The following is a 19,874-nucleotide window of genomic DNA, read 5'->3' as shown; positions in this document are numbered from 1 at the left end:
AAGGAACACCTACAGAGATAAAAAGTATCTATAGAGATGGAGCCAGATAAATGGTTGCCTTGGGCTGGGGGACTGAGGGGAAAGAGAATGAGAAGTTGAATGCCAATGGGTAAAGATTTCTTTTTGGGTGATGAATACACTCACAATTAGATTGTGGTGATGGTTGCACAACCCTGAGAATATACTAAAAGCTACTGAATTTGTACATTGTAAATGAGTGAATTGTATGTTATATAAATGACACTTCAATAAAGCTATTTTTTTTTAAGTAGCACTCAAAATAAATCTCATAAAACAAAATCTCCACTAAAACTTAATTCCAAATTGGAAATTACATTCACTTGGGGTACCAGTCACAGAAGAGACAATACTTCCTGAAGAGGTGAATTCTGGCTATGATTTTCTCTATGTCAAGATAAATGCTATCAAGGTTGGTGCAAAAGCAATTGCAGTTTTTGCCATTACTTTCAATGGCAAAAAAACATAATTATTTTTGCACCACCCTAACACATTTTCAATCAACAAGCAACCAGAAGCTCCCCCATAACATGGTATTTTCTTGCCCAAACAATACTAGAAGCTGATAATGTCCCCAGGTCTCCATAAGCAACTCCAGAAATGAAATGAAGAGGATTTAGGGAGAGGACACCGAGCCACAGATTCAGGATGTGGTTGCTGGGTGGAGGAAAAGGTCTGGGGAGGTTAAGAGCTGACATCCTGGTAGGGAACTGCTGATCGCTAGACATCTCCTAGGAGTGTGGCCCTGGTGATTCTTCTTAATAGCTTCTGACAAACTGCCATGTTTTACATACTGGCTGTCATCATCGGCTTTCATGTGTCTAACTACGGTCCCAACTTCCTATTTCAATAAAGTATCATTAAGGGGATTATACACATGGGGAAAACCAATCCCATTCCTGAAGATGCTAAGAGCCCTAAAGTGAATACGACCTCATTAACATAGCAAAAGAGAATACATAATAATAAGAGAGAATGGTAAGAAAGAAATTGGTATACCTCCCAGAGCATACAGTAACTCCAAGGCTTGAACCATCGACTGTGCTGGAGGGGGCTGTAAAAAACATAAAAATCTTCCTAAATCAATTTATTTGGGCAACAAACATTAAAATGTGGCTATTTCCTTCTCAAATGCACTCTCCCCTCTAGCATGCCCCCTTCTCCCCAGCCTCCACATTGCTGCTCATGCTGGTCATATAGGCAGTTGGTGGCAAAGCTGAATTCAGGCCCCGTTCTTCCCAGTCTACCGCCCCTACTCTCTTGGCCAAAGACCAAAGTTAAACTTTTTAAAAAGTTGCAGTGGCTATACACACAGGTGAACACACGTACAAGGGCAGGAACTAAACCTACTGGAAATGCCCTTCCTATCCTTCTAGACACCCTTGTACTGCTTGACCTTTAAGGCTCAGGTTGATGAAACATCTCCCATTGAAACGCTCCCTCATCCTCCCCTCCATCAGACATGATAGGTCCCTATCTTAAACTATCTCTTAATTTTCCTTAAACTCTCCTGAGACATTTCTAATTTTTACTTTCCAGACTCAACCTTCTACCACACTGGGGCCCCAGAATACTGCAGCACTCCAGGCTCAGGGATAATTTATCTTTGTGTCACCCAGAGACCCACATCTGGCCCCATGATGGGCAAATAACACATGCTGAATTTGTTTTTTCTTAATCCCTGTCTGGAAAACTGCAACATATATTGAATTTGAATTTCAAAAATAATAGAGAGTTCTAGAGAACCTAAAGTTCATAAGCAAAGCTGATGTTGTGACCCTCAGTCCGATTTTCCAGATCTTTACCTCCTTTCCTTCCAGAAATCTTTACTGAGCACTTAAGTGTCAGGCATCATTTTTTTTCTCTAAATTATGTGGTTTCTAATAAGCCAGGTAATAGTATTATAGGACTTTTTAAAACTGCATAGCATGTTTTCTAAATGCATTTTTTTCCTAAATCCACAGTGTTTTTTTCTAAATGCATTCACGTAACAAATGTATTTTAATTGCCACATTGTTTTAGCTCAGTTGTACAGATGAGGAAAGTGAATTGTAATAGGAAAAGACATTTGAACATGGTCATATAGGCAGTTGGTGGCAAAGCTGAATTCAGGCCCCGTTCTTCCCAGTCTACCGCCCCTACTCTCTTGGCCAAAGACCAAAGTTAAACTTTTTAAAAAGTTGCAGTGACTGTACACACAGGTGAACACACTTACAAGGGCAGGAACTAAACCTGGATTCATGACACAGAGAGGATTCAACAAATCACCACTGAGCAAATCATGTAAATGATCCACTAGTCCTTCCCTGGCACCTACAACATCTTTCTCTACAAAGAGGCAAAATGGACAACACCTAAATGAATGAGCTAAAATGCTCTGGAATCCTTTACACTGAGAGTGCATGAGATAACAGGAATAGCAATCTCTGAACTAAGTTTTAGAGAATTACAGAAAAAACAAGGTCCTCTCTAACTAAATTCCTGGCCTGATTTCCAGTTAATTAAGAAAAAAAATTATCCCCCTCCCCACAGACATCTTATCTATAGTATTTTCATCTAATCACATTCATCAGTATTTCTCCATGACCTCAACTGATTTGGGATAATACAGCAACACTGATTTAATATATCTGGAATTACTGTGTATGTATAGTTTTAGTGCGGTCTTCTTACTACAAGTTTTTCTGTTTCCACTGTTTCGTGTACCCAAACTAACTTCACAGTAAATACTTGGGATAGCTGCCTAATACTCTATGACAATCATACTCCATAAAGAAGTCAATTTTCTTATTACTGGGTAATTGAGTTGTTTCCAGTTTTTCAGCATTGTAAATGACATCGCTAAATATACAAAATTATATGCACCCTGTTAATTTCAATCATAAAAACCACAATTTCAAGGGATAATAACCAGAAGGAAATATGTGAAGATAAATTTATATATCTTTTTTCATTTTTCAACTGTCCAAAAGTTTTGCTATGATTTTATTTATATTTTAAAATTTAATATAAATGCTATAAGTATTATCATATATGTAAGCTTTTTTTCTTCTTCCAAATTATTTTTTCAGGAGAAATTTTTATGAGAAGAAATAGTAGGCATTTCTACGGCTCATTCAATATTGTCAGAAAGTCCTCCATGAGGACAGAAACAGTCGAAAACCATGAGCAGCATGGGAGAAATTTACTTTCCCAAATTGTGGCGGTTTTGGATTTCACCATTTTTATTTATAGTTGATTATTTAATTAGTGTAAAGTTGGCCAGGAACGGTGGCTCACACCTGTAATCCCAGTACATTGGGAGGCCAAGGCAGGTAGATCACCTTAGGTCAGGTTTTCAAGACCATCCTGACTAACACGGCAAAACCCTGTCTCTACTAAAAATACAAAAAATTAGCTGAATGTGGTGGCTCTTGCCTGTAGTCCCACCTACTTGAGAGGCTGAGACACAAAAATTGCTTGAACCCAGGAGGCGAAGGTTGCAGTGAGCTAAGACTGCACGACTACACTCCAGCCTGGGTGACAGAGTGAGTGAGACTCTGTCTCAAAAAAAAGGAAAAAAAAAAAATTAGTGTAAAGTAATTCTTTATAGCTGTATTATTGTGCACTCACATCTCTCCTAGAGAAGCTCAACATGTCCTAATGATAGTTACAATCTGAATTTGTGCTGTTTCTTTTCTTTAGCTTTATTTAGTGAATATTTACTGTGAATGACGTATGTATAAAAACCATTTTTTGAGACATTCATCTGTCATTTCTGTCACTGCATGTTTTCCTTTAATTTTACATGTGGCGCCTTTGATAATCCTTTAAATCAGCACATGCTGTTTATCTTTTCTTTTCTTTTCTTTTTTTTTTAAAGAAAGAGTGTTGCTCTATTGCCTATGCTGAAGTGCAGTGGCACAACCTCAGCTCACTGCAACCTTCGCCTTCAGGATTCAAGCATTTCTCCTGCCTCGGACTCCCAAGTAGCTGGGACTATAGGTGCCTGCCACCATGCCTGGCTAATTTTTTGTATTTTTAGTAGAGATGGGGTTTCACCATCTTGGCCAGGCTGGTCTTGAAGTCTTGACTTCAAGTGATCCCCTGTCTCAGCCTCCCAAAGTGCTGGGATTACAGGCACGAGCCACCAGGCTCAGCCTATTTATCTTTTCTTTATAATAATCTTCTACTCTACACTGATAATCAAAGGGTCCATTTTCTCTATATTTATGGTAAGTACACAGTTTTCTTCGGGAGAGTTGACATTTGTATGTTCTATTCTTTCATTCACCTCGTTTACTATGACATATGACATTAGGAACTTTTACTATCCAAGAATTCTGACCTTAGGTCACCTGATATTAGGAGTTTGAGACCAGCCTGGGCAACAAGGCAAAACCCTCTTTCTACTAAAAATAAAAAAAAAAATTAGCCTTGTGTGTGTGGTGGTACACACCTGTAATCCCAGCTACTCAGGAGGCTGAGGCACGAGAATCACCTGAGCCCAGGAGGCAGAGGTTGCAGTGAGCCAAGATGGCACTACTGCACTCCAGCCTAGGTGACAGAGTGAGACTCTCAAAAAAAAATAATAATAACCAAAGAAACCATAAAGGCAAAAACAGATTACTGGGAATATGTGTAGAATGTAAGAAATATTACAGACAAAGAAATATTTGTAAGAAATGTTACAAAGATTAATGTCTTTAATATTCAAAGGACTCGACTCTTGAAAATCTAATAGACACAAATAGTAACAGATAAATAGCTTAACAATTCAGAAGAAATATAAACTAATGTTTTTAGACAAATCTACCATATGAGAAATTTAAAAATAATTATAATAAAAATAATATCCTCTCTCTCTCTCTCTGGCCAATCAAATCAGCAAAACTAAAAGAAGATAACATGGTGCAATGGAAGGACCACAAGGTGGGCATTATGCACTGTTACAGTTGACATCAGTAAAGCAATCCGGCCATGTTACAGGACCCTCAACAGGACTATGGCCCTTTGACCCAGTCATTCCACTCCTAGAAATCATCTCAGGAAGCAATCAGACACAAGTGTCTTCCTGCAGCTCTATCGAAACCCTCCAGGATCCCCCAATCATAGCACTGCTGCATCTAGACCTGTACAAAGACTAGCTGTCCTGGAACTCTCCACCCCTCCTAACCTGGTGAGATTACTTGGGTTTCAGGTTTCACTGGGACATGACTAACTAAGCCAGGGGCCCTTCCTTTGTCTCTCAGAGCCCTGGGCACACTGCTCTCTAATGACCCACTTACTTGTCTCTATCCCCCAGCAGACAAGAACAGGAACTATTAAGAATAGGAATTGCGGCTACCTTGTCTGGCTGTTTTCCCCTACGTCCTGCACAGGGCCTGGTGCAAAGCAGACACACAACACATGACCTGAGTAGGGAAGAAAAAGAAAGATGGCATGCCCTACGACAGTGTCCTGACATCCCCCTGTGAGCTCTCTAGCCTCCCTATGGCCCCAGACAGCAGGCAGGACTTACCGACATGAAGTGGAACCTGAGGACATTGTCAATTCCTAGTGCTTTCAGCTGCAGGATGACAGGTGCCAAATTACTACGCTGCATCTCAGGAACTGTAGACTGAGGCAACTGGTCAAAGGCTTCCTCTGAGGATAGGAAATCAGAACTGTTTGGGAACCACATGTCACAATCAAATGCAATCACTATGCCAAAGGGACAACTTTTCTTCTCTATGTTGAACAAGGGGCTGGCTCTAGGATTCTAGAAGCAGATGCACATGATAATATGACATGAAGTTTTTTAATACTTAGGAAAGACCATTCTATTTTTAAAATGCCTTAGATAACTATATCTGAATACATCTTTATAAAACTTAATCTTTTTACTTTAAAATTCTGTTTTTTAATTTTTTTTTTTTGTCAGCAAAACATCAAATCAAACCAACAAGTATTTGCTGAACCACGTCAGTTCCCAGTTGCCACCATCTCTGTTTAGGGTACAGTAAGTCAGTCAAGGAGGCAAGAGCTTCACATATAAGCAAAGAACAATTTCAAGATAAATCACCAAAATAGCAATCGAAATACAACAAATGACCAAAGAGCAAACATTGCCCAAGTCAAAGTTTTTAAATCAACAAGCCAGGAACACAGTATCGTTCCCAGAATCCAATGCTGCTCCAAACCAAGAAATGAATGTTTACATCCCCCACCAGGAAGAAAGAGTGACTTTACAAGGGGCGGAGGGGGAGCATCATAAGACACAGAGATCCCAAGACAGGAAGGACAGAAAGGGAGGTGAAAGGGGAAGAGACTTCGGAAGAAAGCCTTTTTGTAAAAGCTAGGCAGGAAGGGTGGGGAAAAAAGAGGAAGAGATTAACTCATTTTCATGTATATTCAGAAAGTTTAAGGATTATATAGAGAATGCTCCACCCACCAAAACCTCCCACATCAGTCAACATTTTAACTGATGCACACCCTTCTTAAACAAAACAAGGGTTGCCCAAATTCCAGTTAGATCATAAAGCTTTAGTTAACTAGAGAAAAAGAAAACAAAAGCTACCATGAAGAAATATCACTATCCCTCAAGAACTTCAAAAAGGTTTTCTTTGAGAAAATAGACAACCAATATTCTGTGGACTGACTGATACAAATTGGGTCTAATTGGAAGGTTCTGGATGACGGGCAACAGCAGGAAGTTCCAAACAGGATACTCCCTTTAGTTTCAAGAGCATTTGGGATACAGTTTCTTGGTAGGACAACCCCATTTCTCCAGGCACATTGCTGACCAAGAGAGAAGCAAAGTTACCACATAAGAGGACCACCCTGCTGAAAAGCTCACAGGAAGTGTGTGTTTCCTAAAAGTTCAATGACATGCAAGTTCTCCTGAGGACTCAAGTGTGTGAGGCATGGGGCCAGAAGCTGTAGGAGTTGCAGACAATCCCCTTGAAAAGCTTCAGTGATATTCAGGGGCCTGAGAACTGGACCAGAAACAGTTGATCTTGGAGGAGAAATAGGAAAAGTCCCAGGGAGTGGTCCTCCCACAGAGAAATGGAGGCTCAGGGAAGGAGAAGCAGAGTGGCTGGAAGAAGGCCTCTAGGGAAGCTGCACGAGGGAGCTGCCACTTGAGGGAGGATTTGAAGGACAAGAAGAATCTGTTGGGCAAAGAGTAAACAGCCCAAGGAAAAGGTGCCAAAGTGTTTCTCTGCAGAGGACATGTTGTGTAGTTCAGCTGGGAAGCAGTGTGTCGTGGTTAGTGGAAGAAGATAAGCTGAGGAAAAGTCCTGGATGGTTTGAGAAACTGTGAAAGGTCTGAGCAGGTGGCACCCTGTTCAAACCAACACTTTCTGGAGGCTCCTCTGGAAATCTACAGGATGGACACCAATGCACTCATGGCAGTCAGGGGCCCTCCTCAGCCCCACTTCCACTAAAACTGCTCAGGCAAAGGGATTCAGGGACTTTTCACCCAAATCCACCTGTCCACGTTTAGTCCATGATTTCTTGGCACATGAGATAATGCTGACCTCTTTAAAAGTAAACTGAGCCCCTTAAAAGTTATAGAAGTACACATAACCCTGTAATAGCCAAACAAATTAAAAACATGTACTCAAGTACATGGACATGCTTGTTCATAGCAGTACTATTCACAATAGCCAAAAGGCAAAGACAGCCCAAATGTCCAACAACTAATGAATGAATAAACAAAGTGTGGTTTATCTATACAACAGAATATTAGTAATAAAAAGGAATGAAGTACATGCTACGATGTAGATAAACCTTGAAAACATTATGCTAAGTAAAAGAAACCAGACATAGAAGGTCACATATTGTATGATACTTTATATGAAATATCCGAAAGAGAGAAATCCATTGAGAATAACACAGTCTGGTATTTCCAGGGGCTGGTAGCCAGGAAGAATGGGGAGAAACTGCTTAAGGCATAAGGGATTTTACTCTGGAGTGACTGAAATGTTCTGAAACCAGATGGAGGTGGTGGTCACACAACACTGTGAATAAATTGCTCACTTTAATTTGATTAATTTTGTGTTATGTAAATTTCATCTCAATAAATTATTTTTGAAGAGAAAATGTCTTGAAACCTTCTCCTCTGCATGTCAGAATATGCCTTTCAGTCCTGGCTCTACCTTTTCCACTCTGTGTCTTCCTTCTTAGCATCTTCAGTGGTTGCCCTTGGCCTCTGGCCCTGGGTTCTGTCTACTCCCTCCCTTCCATGAATGCTCCAAACCCACTTCCCTCACTCCAAGTACGTGTACATTCTACTTCCTCTGCCTCGTGCACTGAAACTGAATCTCCCCAATCACCTCTTCACCTAGATAAGGACTGTACTGCCAGGAAGATCAGGCTCAAACATCACCCTGGTTGTGATGGGTTCTCCAAGTCCCCAGAAAGATAACACCAGCTGCGGGGAGAAGGCATCTAAGGTAGCTTCATGAGGGAACTGCCATTTGAGAGAGGATTTGAAAGATAAGGAGGATCTGCTGGGAAGAGAAAACAGCTCAAGGAAAAGCCTCTGCTCTCTGCTTCCAGGCTCCTGATTCTTCATGGCTCCTTATCATACAATAATTTGCTGATCTGTTTTGAGGTCTACCTCCACCACGAGACTGTCGGCCACTGTGGCCACCGACCATGGTTACTAGCTCCAGATCTCCAAGCTCTGGCACCATGGCCAGCATGCAGCAGGTTCTCTGCAAACATCTGCTAAAAGAAAGATCAACATCAAAGACTGAACAAGGACAATGATAACCAGAAAGGAAAAGAAGAGACAAATGGCAGAGCTAAAACCCCTGGACCTTCCGCAGGGGTAGCTACACAGGAAGAAACAAAACAAAAAACGCTGGGCCTGGTTAAGTGAATGCAGATGGATACTGAACAGAGAAGGGAATTAACAATAACTTGGAAATAGAGTCTAGACAACTGGGGAAAATCTCAGCAGCATTCCCCACAAAAGAGAAGTGCAGAGAGAGAAAGAGCAGCTCTTGGTCCATCACTGTCTGTAGGTAAGGCTCTCTTCAAGCTGGAAGAAAGCTCCAGAAGGGCTGAGACAGTATCAAAATTTCATTCTGTTCCCTCAGAGCCTAGCATGACACACAGCACAGAGCAGGAGTTTACCAACTATTTGTTTTCTATGAATGAGTCTTAGAACAGACCTTCCATTTTCTTAGCAAAGATGCTCTGAACCAGAAGTAAAAGTGGAATCCAACGTGAGACTCCACAAGACTCCACAAGGGATCTTGGAATACAAAAGCAGCACATTAGGTCAAGAAAGAAAGGCAAAAGACAGGATCCAGGACACACAGCCCATGCCCTAGGGGCACAAGGCTACGCAGGCCTGCGCCCAGATGTTAGGTTAGAACAGGATGGCAAACAGGCACTCACTCACAGGCCCAAGTAGTAGCAAAGAAACACCATATTTAGAGTGAGGAAGCCAGTGGGGGTCAGATTACACAGGACCTTGTGAGGAAGGCCTGTATTTTATAAGTTCTACCATTAGGGATAAACATTTGCTATGCTCTCTGATGCCAACGCTGACTACGAGAAAGTCAAAAACCCTTAGGGAAAGCCACACCAACCTGTATAAAGGCGATAACATTTTCCCGAGCGACTACGACCACCACGTCCTGCTCGCTGGTTGGCTGATGCCTGGGACACTGGCACCACCACCAAGCATTCGATAGCTGTCCTGGGATTGTAGGCTCGGAGTTTCACAAAGCCACAGTCGATCACATACACAATGCCACTGATTGTGATAGAGGTTTCTGCCACATTGGTGGCCACTATCACCTACGTTCCCCACAGAAAAAAGAATAAGTCATTTTATTCTTTTGCTTTTAACAAACTCCTAAAAATCCTAACATATTTAACACTTCCAACATTGCAGAATCTGCGAGAGGCAGTTTAATATACTAGAAAGAGTGTGAGTTTCTGAGTCGGGGGTACCCTGCGTTTGAACCACCCCAGTCACGTGACCCTGGATAAGTCACTCAACCTCCTGAACCTCAGTTTCCTCATCTACATAGTAAGATTTATGACTTCCCCTAGGGATACTGAAGGGACTATATACAATGAATATATAAAGTGATCAGAACCTAGCATTTGTTAGTTTTTCCCTTCGGCATAACCAAAGTAAGGTAAATCACTACCAACTTGTGCAGGTATAGTCATTTATTCATTCACATCATAATTACTTTCTGAGGGTGTGCACTTTGCCAGGCACTGTTCAAGGTGCTGGGAATGTAGGATAAACAAGACAGACAAGGCCCCTGCTCTGCCAGAGCTTATATTCTAGTGTGAGTGGTTGGGGTGAAGATATGCTAAACATAAACAAGAAGATAATTTCAGAGTACAACAAATATTATAAAGAAAATATTAATACAATGAGGCAATATGATATGATGTAGTATTTAACATGTATATTATATGTTATTAGAATAATAGGGCATGCTACCTTACATTGGTTGGCCAGGGAGAGCCTCTGTGAAAGATTCTGAGCAGAGACCTGAGTAACAAGAAGCACCTAATCCTACAGAGATCCAAGAAGAAACAGTTTGGCAGGGTGCGATGGCTCACACCTGTTAATCCCAGCACTTTGGGAGGCTGAGGCGAGTGGATCACAAGGTCAGGAGACAGAGACCATCCTGGCTAACACAGTGAAACCCCGTCTCTACCAAAAATAAAAAAAAAAAAAATTAGCAGGGCACGGAGGCACGCACCTGTAGTGCCAGCTACTCAGGAGGCTGAGGAAGGGGAATCGCTTGAACCCAGGAGGCAGAGGTCGCAGTGAGCTGAGATTGCATCACTGCATTCCAGCCCGGGTGACACAGCGAGACTCTGTCTCAAAAAAAAAAAAAAAAGAGAGAAGAAGAAACAGTTCAAATGAAGGAGAAATAGCCAGTGCAGCCAAAATACAAAGTACACAGAGGTTGCAGAGGGAGGCAGAGACCAGATCATATATAGTCTCTGGGCCACCATGAGGTATTTGCATTTTATTCCCAGTACATCAGGAGCTGCCCCTGGAGGGTTTAAGCAGCAGGGGGCACACATATATAGCAGTTAGAATTTTTTTCAGATGCTTTATATTTTATAAATCATTTTATAAAAATCATTTTATAAACATTTTATAAAATAATCTTCATAATATTTTTAAGTAGTTGGGAATTAAGATATGCTATAAAACCACCTATCTGAAAGTTATTATTTATGTTTTACAGCTGCAAAAACTGAGATTTGAGGTTAAAGTCAGTCATCCCAGGGCACATAGTAACTCAGAGGCAGAATCCAGGTCTCCTGATTGGCTGGCTGTAATTAATGTTCAATGGGGCAGACTCAAGTTGCTCTATCCCAATAGTCAAGAGGCTGAGCACCCTCTTCCAAGTAGTCTGAAATTGAGAGTGTATCCTCAGACCATCCCTCACCTGCTCTATTCTCTGCCACCTGTTGATAAATAGCTACTACAGTAAAAGCTGTCCTTGGGCTGGTTCTGTGCAGTCCTCATCTAATGGAAGGAAAAACCAGAGTCAGGCCCCAGGGGACCATTAACAATAGGCAGACTGGCTGCCTCCCAGCTCCTTCAAACCAATGCTTTCTACCACACCCTTCCCCACGCCAACTTCAAGGCTAAACATTTTTTTTTTTTTTAATAAATTTTATTTTATTATTTATTTACTTTTTTTTTTTTTTTTTGAGGCAGAGTCTTGCTCTGTAGCCCAGCCTGGAGTGCAGTGGTGTGATCTTGGCTCACTGCAGCCTCCGCCTCCCTGGTTCAAGCCATTCTTTTTTGAGACAGAGTTTCGCTCTTGTTACCCAGGCTGAAGTGCAATGGCGCAATCTCAGCTCACCGCAACCTCCGCCTCCTGGGTTCAGGCAATTCTCCTGCCTCAGCCTCCTGAGTAGCTGGGATTACAGGCACACACCACCATGCCCAGCTAATTTTTTGTATTTTTAGTAGAGACGGGGTTTCACCATGTTGACCAGGATGGTCTCGATCTCTTGACCTCGTGATCCACCCGCCTCGGCCTCCCAAAGTGCTAGGATTACAGGCGTGAGCCACCGCGCCCGGCAAGGCTAAACATTTTTAAGCCACACCTTGAATTAATTGATTTAAACTTGGCCCTTTAAAATAGGCAAGCTGATACTTAAAACAAATTATTTAGAAACCACGTGGACTTTCTATTGCTCCTTACTGACCTCAATCCCCCAGTCACCTACACCAAAGCAAGCCTGTGTCGTGGGAAATATTAGGAAGGCAGAAGAGAAGAAAAGAGAAGTCGCCTGCTCTGCTAACTACTGTCAAGAGTGACCCTTCAGTGGGGCAAGTTTAGAAATCTTTACAACATATTATTTATTGTGTGCTTTTAGATCTACTACACAGAAATATGGACCTAGAACCCTGAAAGAAATCTTGTGTTTAGCAAAACAAGTTACAAAGGAGCACCACTATGGTTATAGATGGCTGCCGGCACTCTTGGTCATCAGAATAGTCTTACCTTTCTGACACTGCGTGACACCCTTTCAAACACTTTCATTTGCTCAAAGGAAGGCAGTCCTGCGTACATGGGGAGAACTCGGAGGTGTCTCTTCATCCCAGTGCGAGCTAGTGCTCGAGCCTGCTCGATGAGCATCGACACCACGGTTTCTACCTCTTCCTAAAGACATCGAACCAGGAACCAAAGAAACTGAGATCAATTTAAAGCATGCCATTTTATCATATTGAAAGAAAATAAAAGTTGGGATCTGGATTTTAATTTTGATCAGATCCAAGAATTTCAGTGCCATCAACTTCTACTCTGGGATGGTATTTAATTAAATGCTAATGAACAATGATGACAATGGGTGAAATTTTGCAACTATAATATTAGTTACTAAAACCTCTATATGATCTGCAATGAATGGAAGAGTTCTCAATAAATAAAACCAATGACTATTTTACCCAGCATACATATACGGTGTCAAACAAGCATCTCATGCATACAGACAAGTTGCAGCACATAAAATCACTATAAGCTTTCTCCAAAAAAGATTACTGAACCATGGAAAGTGTTTGGCAGTGGAAAAGATGACAGTTGGAGGACAGGTCTAGATGGTGCTGCCACCTTGAGCGAGCAGGTGGGTCTGTTCAGTTGTTTTTCCAGTAATGTGGCCACTTATCACCTCCAGGATGAGCTGGAAAGGTGTCACTGGAAAGAGGTACACAGCAGCTACACGCGTGCAGGACCAAGAACCTAATGCAGTATCCAATTCTGGCAAATAAAATAGCCCTAAGTCAATTACCTAGTTTATTTTGGAACCAGCTAATACTTTTAAAATACATTTATTTACCCTCTGCAGACAGAACAGGCAGGAGCTAAAGAATCCCTGACAATCCAGTTGGTAGATGAATGACACCGAATCAAACAATTTTTTACACAATTATGGAACCACGAAATACAACAAAACATGAAATAAATGGCTGAGTAAAGTAACAAGGCTCTGTATTAATTTTGGTGCTGTCTTAACATGTCTGTTCATCAGGGAGGTACAATGGCATTACCTGGCCAGTAAGAAATGCTAAAATGTCTCCGTCTCCCTCTGTCTGGTGAATTTTCACCACAGTTTCCACAGTTGATTTGATATAATCTGGAACAGGACTGAAAAGACAAATGGGATGAATTCATCACTAGAATATGCTCGGTAATACACATCAATTACCCTAATAATCTGGCAGTAAAGCTCATGAAAGTGAGTTTGGGCCTGCCCAATAGGTAATTAGTACATGGATAAATAAAATAAATATTCATTTTTTTCAAACCTAATATTCAAGAATAATCCATAATTATATGTCAACTATGATTTTTAGCTTTATTTACAAAGAAATAAAATGACATACCCATACAAATAGATATGCTATCTTCAGCATGCAAAGATGTTGGACCAATGAAAATTGGGAGCTGTGGTTCCAGTGCTGAAGCCCACGCTCTTCCCAGCCCATTTTCCCGCCTAATCAATAGCAGCATCTGTGGGTTGGCTGGATGGCCCTGATGGATGTGCTATATAACAAAATGATTCCGAAATCAAGCACAACTCTGGATTTATCAGTCCCTGGAACCGGCTCCTGGTCCTTGTTTGTCTAGTGACTAACACAGGAATTAGGATGGTCTGTCCATTCTTTGCCCAAGTGGGCTACTCCCCAAAATGCCAACCAGGCCTTCTTACTAGGGATGTAGAGAACTGAAAATCAAATGAGTCAAATCACCAATACTGCCTCTGCTGACAGGCAGCCTTGTAAACCCCAGCTCTGAAAACCATCAAGCTTCCTTCCCTAAAACCTTTCACCACTTTTGCTTTCTGGCTGAGCTACTGGCCACAGACTCATGGAAACTTGCACGTCAGTGTGAAGAGTTTAAACTAAATTCAGCAGTGATGTGAAGCAGGGTAACAACATTCTAGATCAATGACAGGGGACACAAAACATGCACCTCCCCATCCTTTAGAGTTGCGAGCAAATGCAGTTCTGACATTGTACATCAGAGGCCAAGTTTTCTAATTGCTATCATCAAGAATTCAAGCACCATCAAACCTTTGCAGATAAAAGATATCCACTGGAAATGTTCGCCCTTCCACTGTAAGGATCACACATGTATCCCTTGCTGGATCACTGGTTTCATTTTGGTTAAAGAAATCCCGGAATTTCTAAAAAGAAAAAAAATTAATTCTTCATTTCTCTTAGAAAAAAAGGTTCATAGTGATTTATGGAAAGGAAAAAAAATAATCTAAAACTGGCCAAAGACAGGTGAGTAGCAAGGATTACATATATGCAATATAGATTATGGATTGCAAATAAATTTTTTAAAATCACATTCTTCTAACTGTAATTGTGGAGAATCACATTTCAATGACACTCTTCACTAAAGTTTTAATAAAAATAATAAACGTTAGATTTCAAAACTGCATTCAGTATAGCATCTGAATTAACATGTAGCTGTAGTATTATTTATCTTATTTCTATCCTCTGTATTTTGTTTAACCAAAAATTAGATCAAAAGGTGTGATTCATGTTCAGTAGTTTCGATCATGCTGGTGAGTAACTCTATCTGGAAAACATAGATATGATCATACGAGTTATCAATTTATAAGGCAACTTCCTTCTGTAAACAGTAGGTGTGTTTCTGGCCCATTACTGGTTTTAGGCCACTTGATGGCAAGGATAGTCTTCACCATCTTTACACACCCTCCGGGAGTGAGTGCGAGGTTTCCTGTGGGTTAGGCCATTAATCATGTACTTTCCTGACACTTCCGCAGTACCCTGTTGGGAGAAGTGTCCCTTGGCAGTTTCCCCCAAACATGTGGCCACATCCTTCTTGTGCACCACTTGCAGCCCAGAGGAGACCTGTCTTGAGGGCTCTGGCCAATGTTGGGGGAAGGAAACACCACCAAAGAGCCTCTCTTGGGGAATGTGACCCTAAAGCACAAAGAGAAGCTGAGACTGAGAAGAGCTAAGTGACCATGCAGGCAGGCAAGTGAGCACCAGATGGGAAGCAGGTGGTGCCCGCTGCAGAGGGGGGCTGGATATCCCGTTGGGTGGGGTGCTCCGTTATTTGAATCTGGGTTCCCTTTCCATTCCCCAACTCTACTCATTTCCCTGAGACCTGGCTACATAACTACAAAGCCTGTCTTTATTTCCCTATGTACCTTTACAAAACATGCCCATCCTGCTCCGGAAACCCAGGCGCCCAGGAGCTGTGCTAATGAACGGCATCAAATTCTAAGTGAAGGGGCTCCGAGGGGTACTTCTAAAATAGCAAACTAGATTTAACTATAAAATACAGTTACGTTATATGTTATCTCAAAATTGAGAAGAGTAAGCACAGACATAAAAGTGCCACATGCCAACAAAACTATGTTGTGCTATACAGAATTTCACCCAGTACCCCTGTTCACTTTCTTTTGGGTAAATTCCCTTCAAGTCGCTTAAGCCTTCCTACATCCCTATGACATGCAGGGCACAGGTACACTAAAAGCCTCACAGACACAACTGGGAACAGACACCCCAGGTCCCCAAAGAGTAAACAGTCCATAGAAGGCAGATGTGCAAAGAACTGATCATAAAATAAACCCTCAGGCTGACTGATACTGTGGCCAGGAAAGAGCTGCAGATTACAGTCGGAGGTCAGGAACTACTAGCTTTCAGGGAGGGCTTCATGGAGGCAGTAGTACCCCTTGCCTGCACTGTAAAGGCTAAGGAGGATTATTACCAGCTGGGAAGAGAGAGACATCCCTTCACAGGACGATAGCACAGTGTGGACCAAAATGTAAAGGGGTCCTTAAGGGAGGACAGAGCCAAGGTCTAGGGCAGGCCTGCCTAGTGATCCTGAGTCATGTGACTCTCTGAGTCAGCCCTCTCATCTGCAAAATGGACAGACTGCCATCCACCCTGCAAGGTTGCTGTGAGGTTCAAATAAAGTGTGTGGGACAGCCGTGGCACATGTCTAGCCTAGAATGGCACTCAATAAGTGATGTTAGCCGTAACTCTGAAGGAACCCAAGTGCTCAGGTACACTGGCACTTTATTCGATGGGCAAGATAAGGGCAGTGAGGATGGGCGTGATATTATCAGACCTGTGAGCTGGATCCCGGACTCCAGTGAACATTCTGGAGAAAGGCAGAGGAGATAAGAGATTAGAGGCAAACAAACTAATTAATGAAGCTATCATAATAATGCAGGAGAGACAAAGTGTGAACCTGAGCAAAGCATTCCAGAAATACAACCGGTGGCAACTGGCAATCAGTGAGTGTGTGTGCACACACGTGCACATTGGAAAGAAGGCTGGAATGACTTCTTACTCAACTGGGGATAAAAACTTCTTAAAGCAATGGAGGTCTTGGCCTGAATGACTATGATCATGAAAAAGAGACTGAGAGAGAATCCAAGACTCACAAGTTTATGAGTTTAGGAGGTCCGTGGCTAGCCAGCTGCTAGACAGCTAAGGCTGGTTGGTGTGCAGGCACACAGTCAAGACTGCCACAAGCATGAAGGCTCAGCTGAAACAGGGGCCACTGGGGTGTGCAGCCTTGAGGAGGAAGAGCAGACACAGAAGGGGCCCAAAAAGAAGCCAACAAGGAGGTGGGAGAGGGGAGCTGGCAGGGCTCCAGGAACTGTGGAAGGAGGAGGAGGAAGACTTTACCAAAGGGCTTGGACAGGGGTGAATGTTACCAAAAAGGCAAGCAGAACAAGGAAGATGATGCCCTGATAATTTTATTGGAGTGGATGCCTAAACCTTACCGTTAAGGAATATGTGGTACTGAAAAGTAAAGATAGGGAGTTACTCTTTCAAGGATTAAGACTCAGCATTTACTGAGAAGGCATAAGACCTTGAAGATCTTTATTTCGAAATACAAAATATATTTTAAAAAAGTAAATAAATACAGTACCAACAAGGCAGGAATCTTGAGGCAGAATCAAGGAACAGGAAGGGGAAAATGAGTTCAAAACATCCAGAAAAGAAGAATCTGAGTCAGGTGAGAAAGAGGTAGAGTCGGCTGGGCATAGTGGCTCATGCCTATAATGCCAGCACTTTGGGAGGCTGAGGCAGGAGGATCACAAGGTCAGGAGTTTGAGACTAGCCTGGCCAGTATGGTGAAACCCCCTCTCTACTAAAAAAATACAAAAATTAGCTGGATGTGGTGGTGGTCGCCTGTAATTCCAGCTACTCAGGAGAACTGAGGCAGGAGAATCACTTGACCTGGGAGGTGGAGGTTGCAGTGAGCCAAGAACACGCTACTGTACTCTAGCCTGGGCAACAGAGCGAGACTCTATCTAAAAAAAAAAAAACACACACACACAAAAAAACCAAAGAGGTGGAGTCACACTGACATAGAGACACAGTGAGAAGCATACATCATATAAAGCCAGGGGACAGTCTATGAAATGGAATGTAAATGACACCATCTGCAGGGTTGTCTTCTAGCTCACCACAGGCTCCTTCCATGGTAGCTGCTCCTTCCTGACCCACTGGAGTGGCCACCAAGCAGCCATGTCTACCCAACACGCCTATCCCTTGGCTAACAGCCCTTGGCCCATGTAGACTGGTCCAGGATGGGGAGCTGACTCCAGCTGATCCTAAGTTCCTTCTCTAAGAACCTGGAAAGAGAAACTAGTCTCTCTTCAAATAGCTGACTTATGACAAAAAAACCATGGGAGCTACCAGCAACCATATTTTCTGCTATGTAGTTGGACACAAATAAAAGCAAATCAGTATCATAGTATCATGTGATACAGGATCAATAAATACATTATACCCAGCCATGTTATATAATTGCTCGTTTAATGGGGCTTACCTTAAGAAAGCAGCTAAAGCAATCAAAGCAGCTACTTGATCAGCCCCATCATGCTCTGCTGGACTCTGCCTCCCGGCTGCAGCCACTGCTGTCTTCATCTGCAGGCTGGGCCACCCCAGTCCTTCAGAGAAACCACAGCAGGTGGCCTAGCAGCAGGCCAAGCTCTAGGAGGTTTGAAATTAGTCTGTCACCCAGAGACCCAGCCGCTGGGGGGCAGGGGACAAGTTCTGGACTCACCTGGGCCTCTAGATCAAAATGTTCCCTAAGCCACGCCCAACCCCACTGCCACTCCCACATGGTCCTCCTCGTTCTTACCCTTTTTCACTCACTCATATCCTCTTTCTTTCACTCACATACAAACTCACAACCTATGCCCCACACATGCCCCTCACACATGGACCCACAACACACACAAGGATGACTCACACACACAGATCCACCATTCAAAGATACACAGAAACCACTGTTCACCTCACACAGAAGGCACTGGCTGAGCAGTGAAGATAGAAAGAAGGAATGGCCCAGCTCACCAAGGGTCCAGTATGTCCTGAACCACAGCAGAGCAAGGCATGACAAAGTTCCTACAAAGTTCCTACATGCTGCCTTCCGCTTACAAAACTGCTTCCAGAAAGTCATCTATATGAACTACCACAGACAGAACTGAAAGAAGCTATTCTTTTCATCTCTGTGGCATACCAAGACAATAAAAGGCAACTATAAGCAATTAATAAGTATTAGTTAACAATGAGTCTGGCTGGGTGTGGTGGCTCATGCCTGTAAATCTAGGCAGGAGGATTCCCTGAAGTCAGGAGTTCAAGACCAGCCTGACCAACATGGTGAAACCCCATCTCTACTAAAAATACAAAAATTAGCTGGGCGTGGTGGCTCATGCCTGTAGTCCCAGCTACTTGGGAGGCTGACAAGAATCACTTGAACCTGGAAAGCAGAGGTCGCAGTGAGCTGAGATCACACCACTGTACTCCAGCCTGGGCAACAGAGTATGACTCAGTCTCAAAAATAAATAAATAAATAAATAAAATCTAAGAAAAGTCTTGGACATTATAGTTTTCAACACAATGAAAACTGGAATAATTTTTAATTTAATAATTTTTAGGGGGGGGCGGTGAAAAAGATGCAGAGATGTTCTGTTTAATGTGGCCACAGAAGAGCTAACTAGAGGTGAAGTCAGCCATAGTTCATAAAAGAGCGTGCCAGCAGATACCATGGGTGAGGGTGATAACAAATTCAGCAACAGGGAGCTTTAACCCAAAAGTTACCCTGGGCAGACCTAAGACAACAGACTCCTACAGCCTGTGAAAAGGTCTGATAAACCAGACTGGGAACACATTGGACATGTACATTCGCCATGCTGAACTTTCTCTCTCCTCACGTTGTTCTATATCCCAGAAGCCACAGGGAGACTAGGAGCCAGGAGCCAGGGGCCGCATCTCAGCTGGATTACAGAACTGGCCTCCTTACTGGCGACTCCAAATCTACTCTTGTCTCATATACACAGCACTCAGAATGATCTTTCTAGAGCCCAGACATGAT

General features: G+C 42.5%; 1 protein-coding gene across 2 annotated transcripts in view; it reads right to left on the bottom strand.

Moving 5' to 3' along the window:
* The window catches only part of DHX35 (DEAH-box helicase 35), an 83,070-nt gene that overhangs the window by 29,060 nt on the left and 34,136 nt on the right, over nucleotides 1-19,874 (bottom strand). For both annotated transcript variants that reach the window (XM_003936383.4, XM_074406534.1), the window contains 6 exons: nucleotides 14,567-14,679; nucleotides 13,541-13,637; nucleotides 12,498-12,656; nucleotides 9,585-9,795; nucleotides 5,519-5,643; nucleotides 1,018-1,072 (listed from right to left, as the gene is read on the bottom strand). In XM_003936383.4, coding sequence (XP_003936432.1) covers nucleotides 1,018-1,072; nucleotides 5,519-5,643; nucleotides 9,585-9,795; nucleotides 12,498-12,656; nucleotides 13,541-13,637; nucleotides 14,567-14,679 — 760 coding nt within the window. The remainder of the gene's footprint in view (nucleotides 1-1,017; nucleotides 1,073-5,518; nucleotides 5,644-9,584; nucleotides 9,796-12,497; nucleotides 12,657-13,540; nucleotides 13,638-14,566; nucleotides 14,680-19,874) is intronic.

Source organism: Saimiri boliviensis, chromosome 9, assembly GCF_048565385.1.
Source record: "Saimiri boliviensis isolate mSaiBol1 chromosome 9, mSaiBol1.pri, whole genome shotgun sequence".
NCBI classification, from domain to species: domain Eukaryota; kingdom Metazoa; phylum Chordata; class Mammalia; order Primates; family Cebidae; genus Saimiri; species Saimiri boliviensis.
Note: the sequence above shows the minus strand (reverse complement) of the source record. Positions and strands in the feature narration are given on the sequence as shown.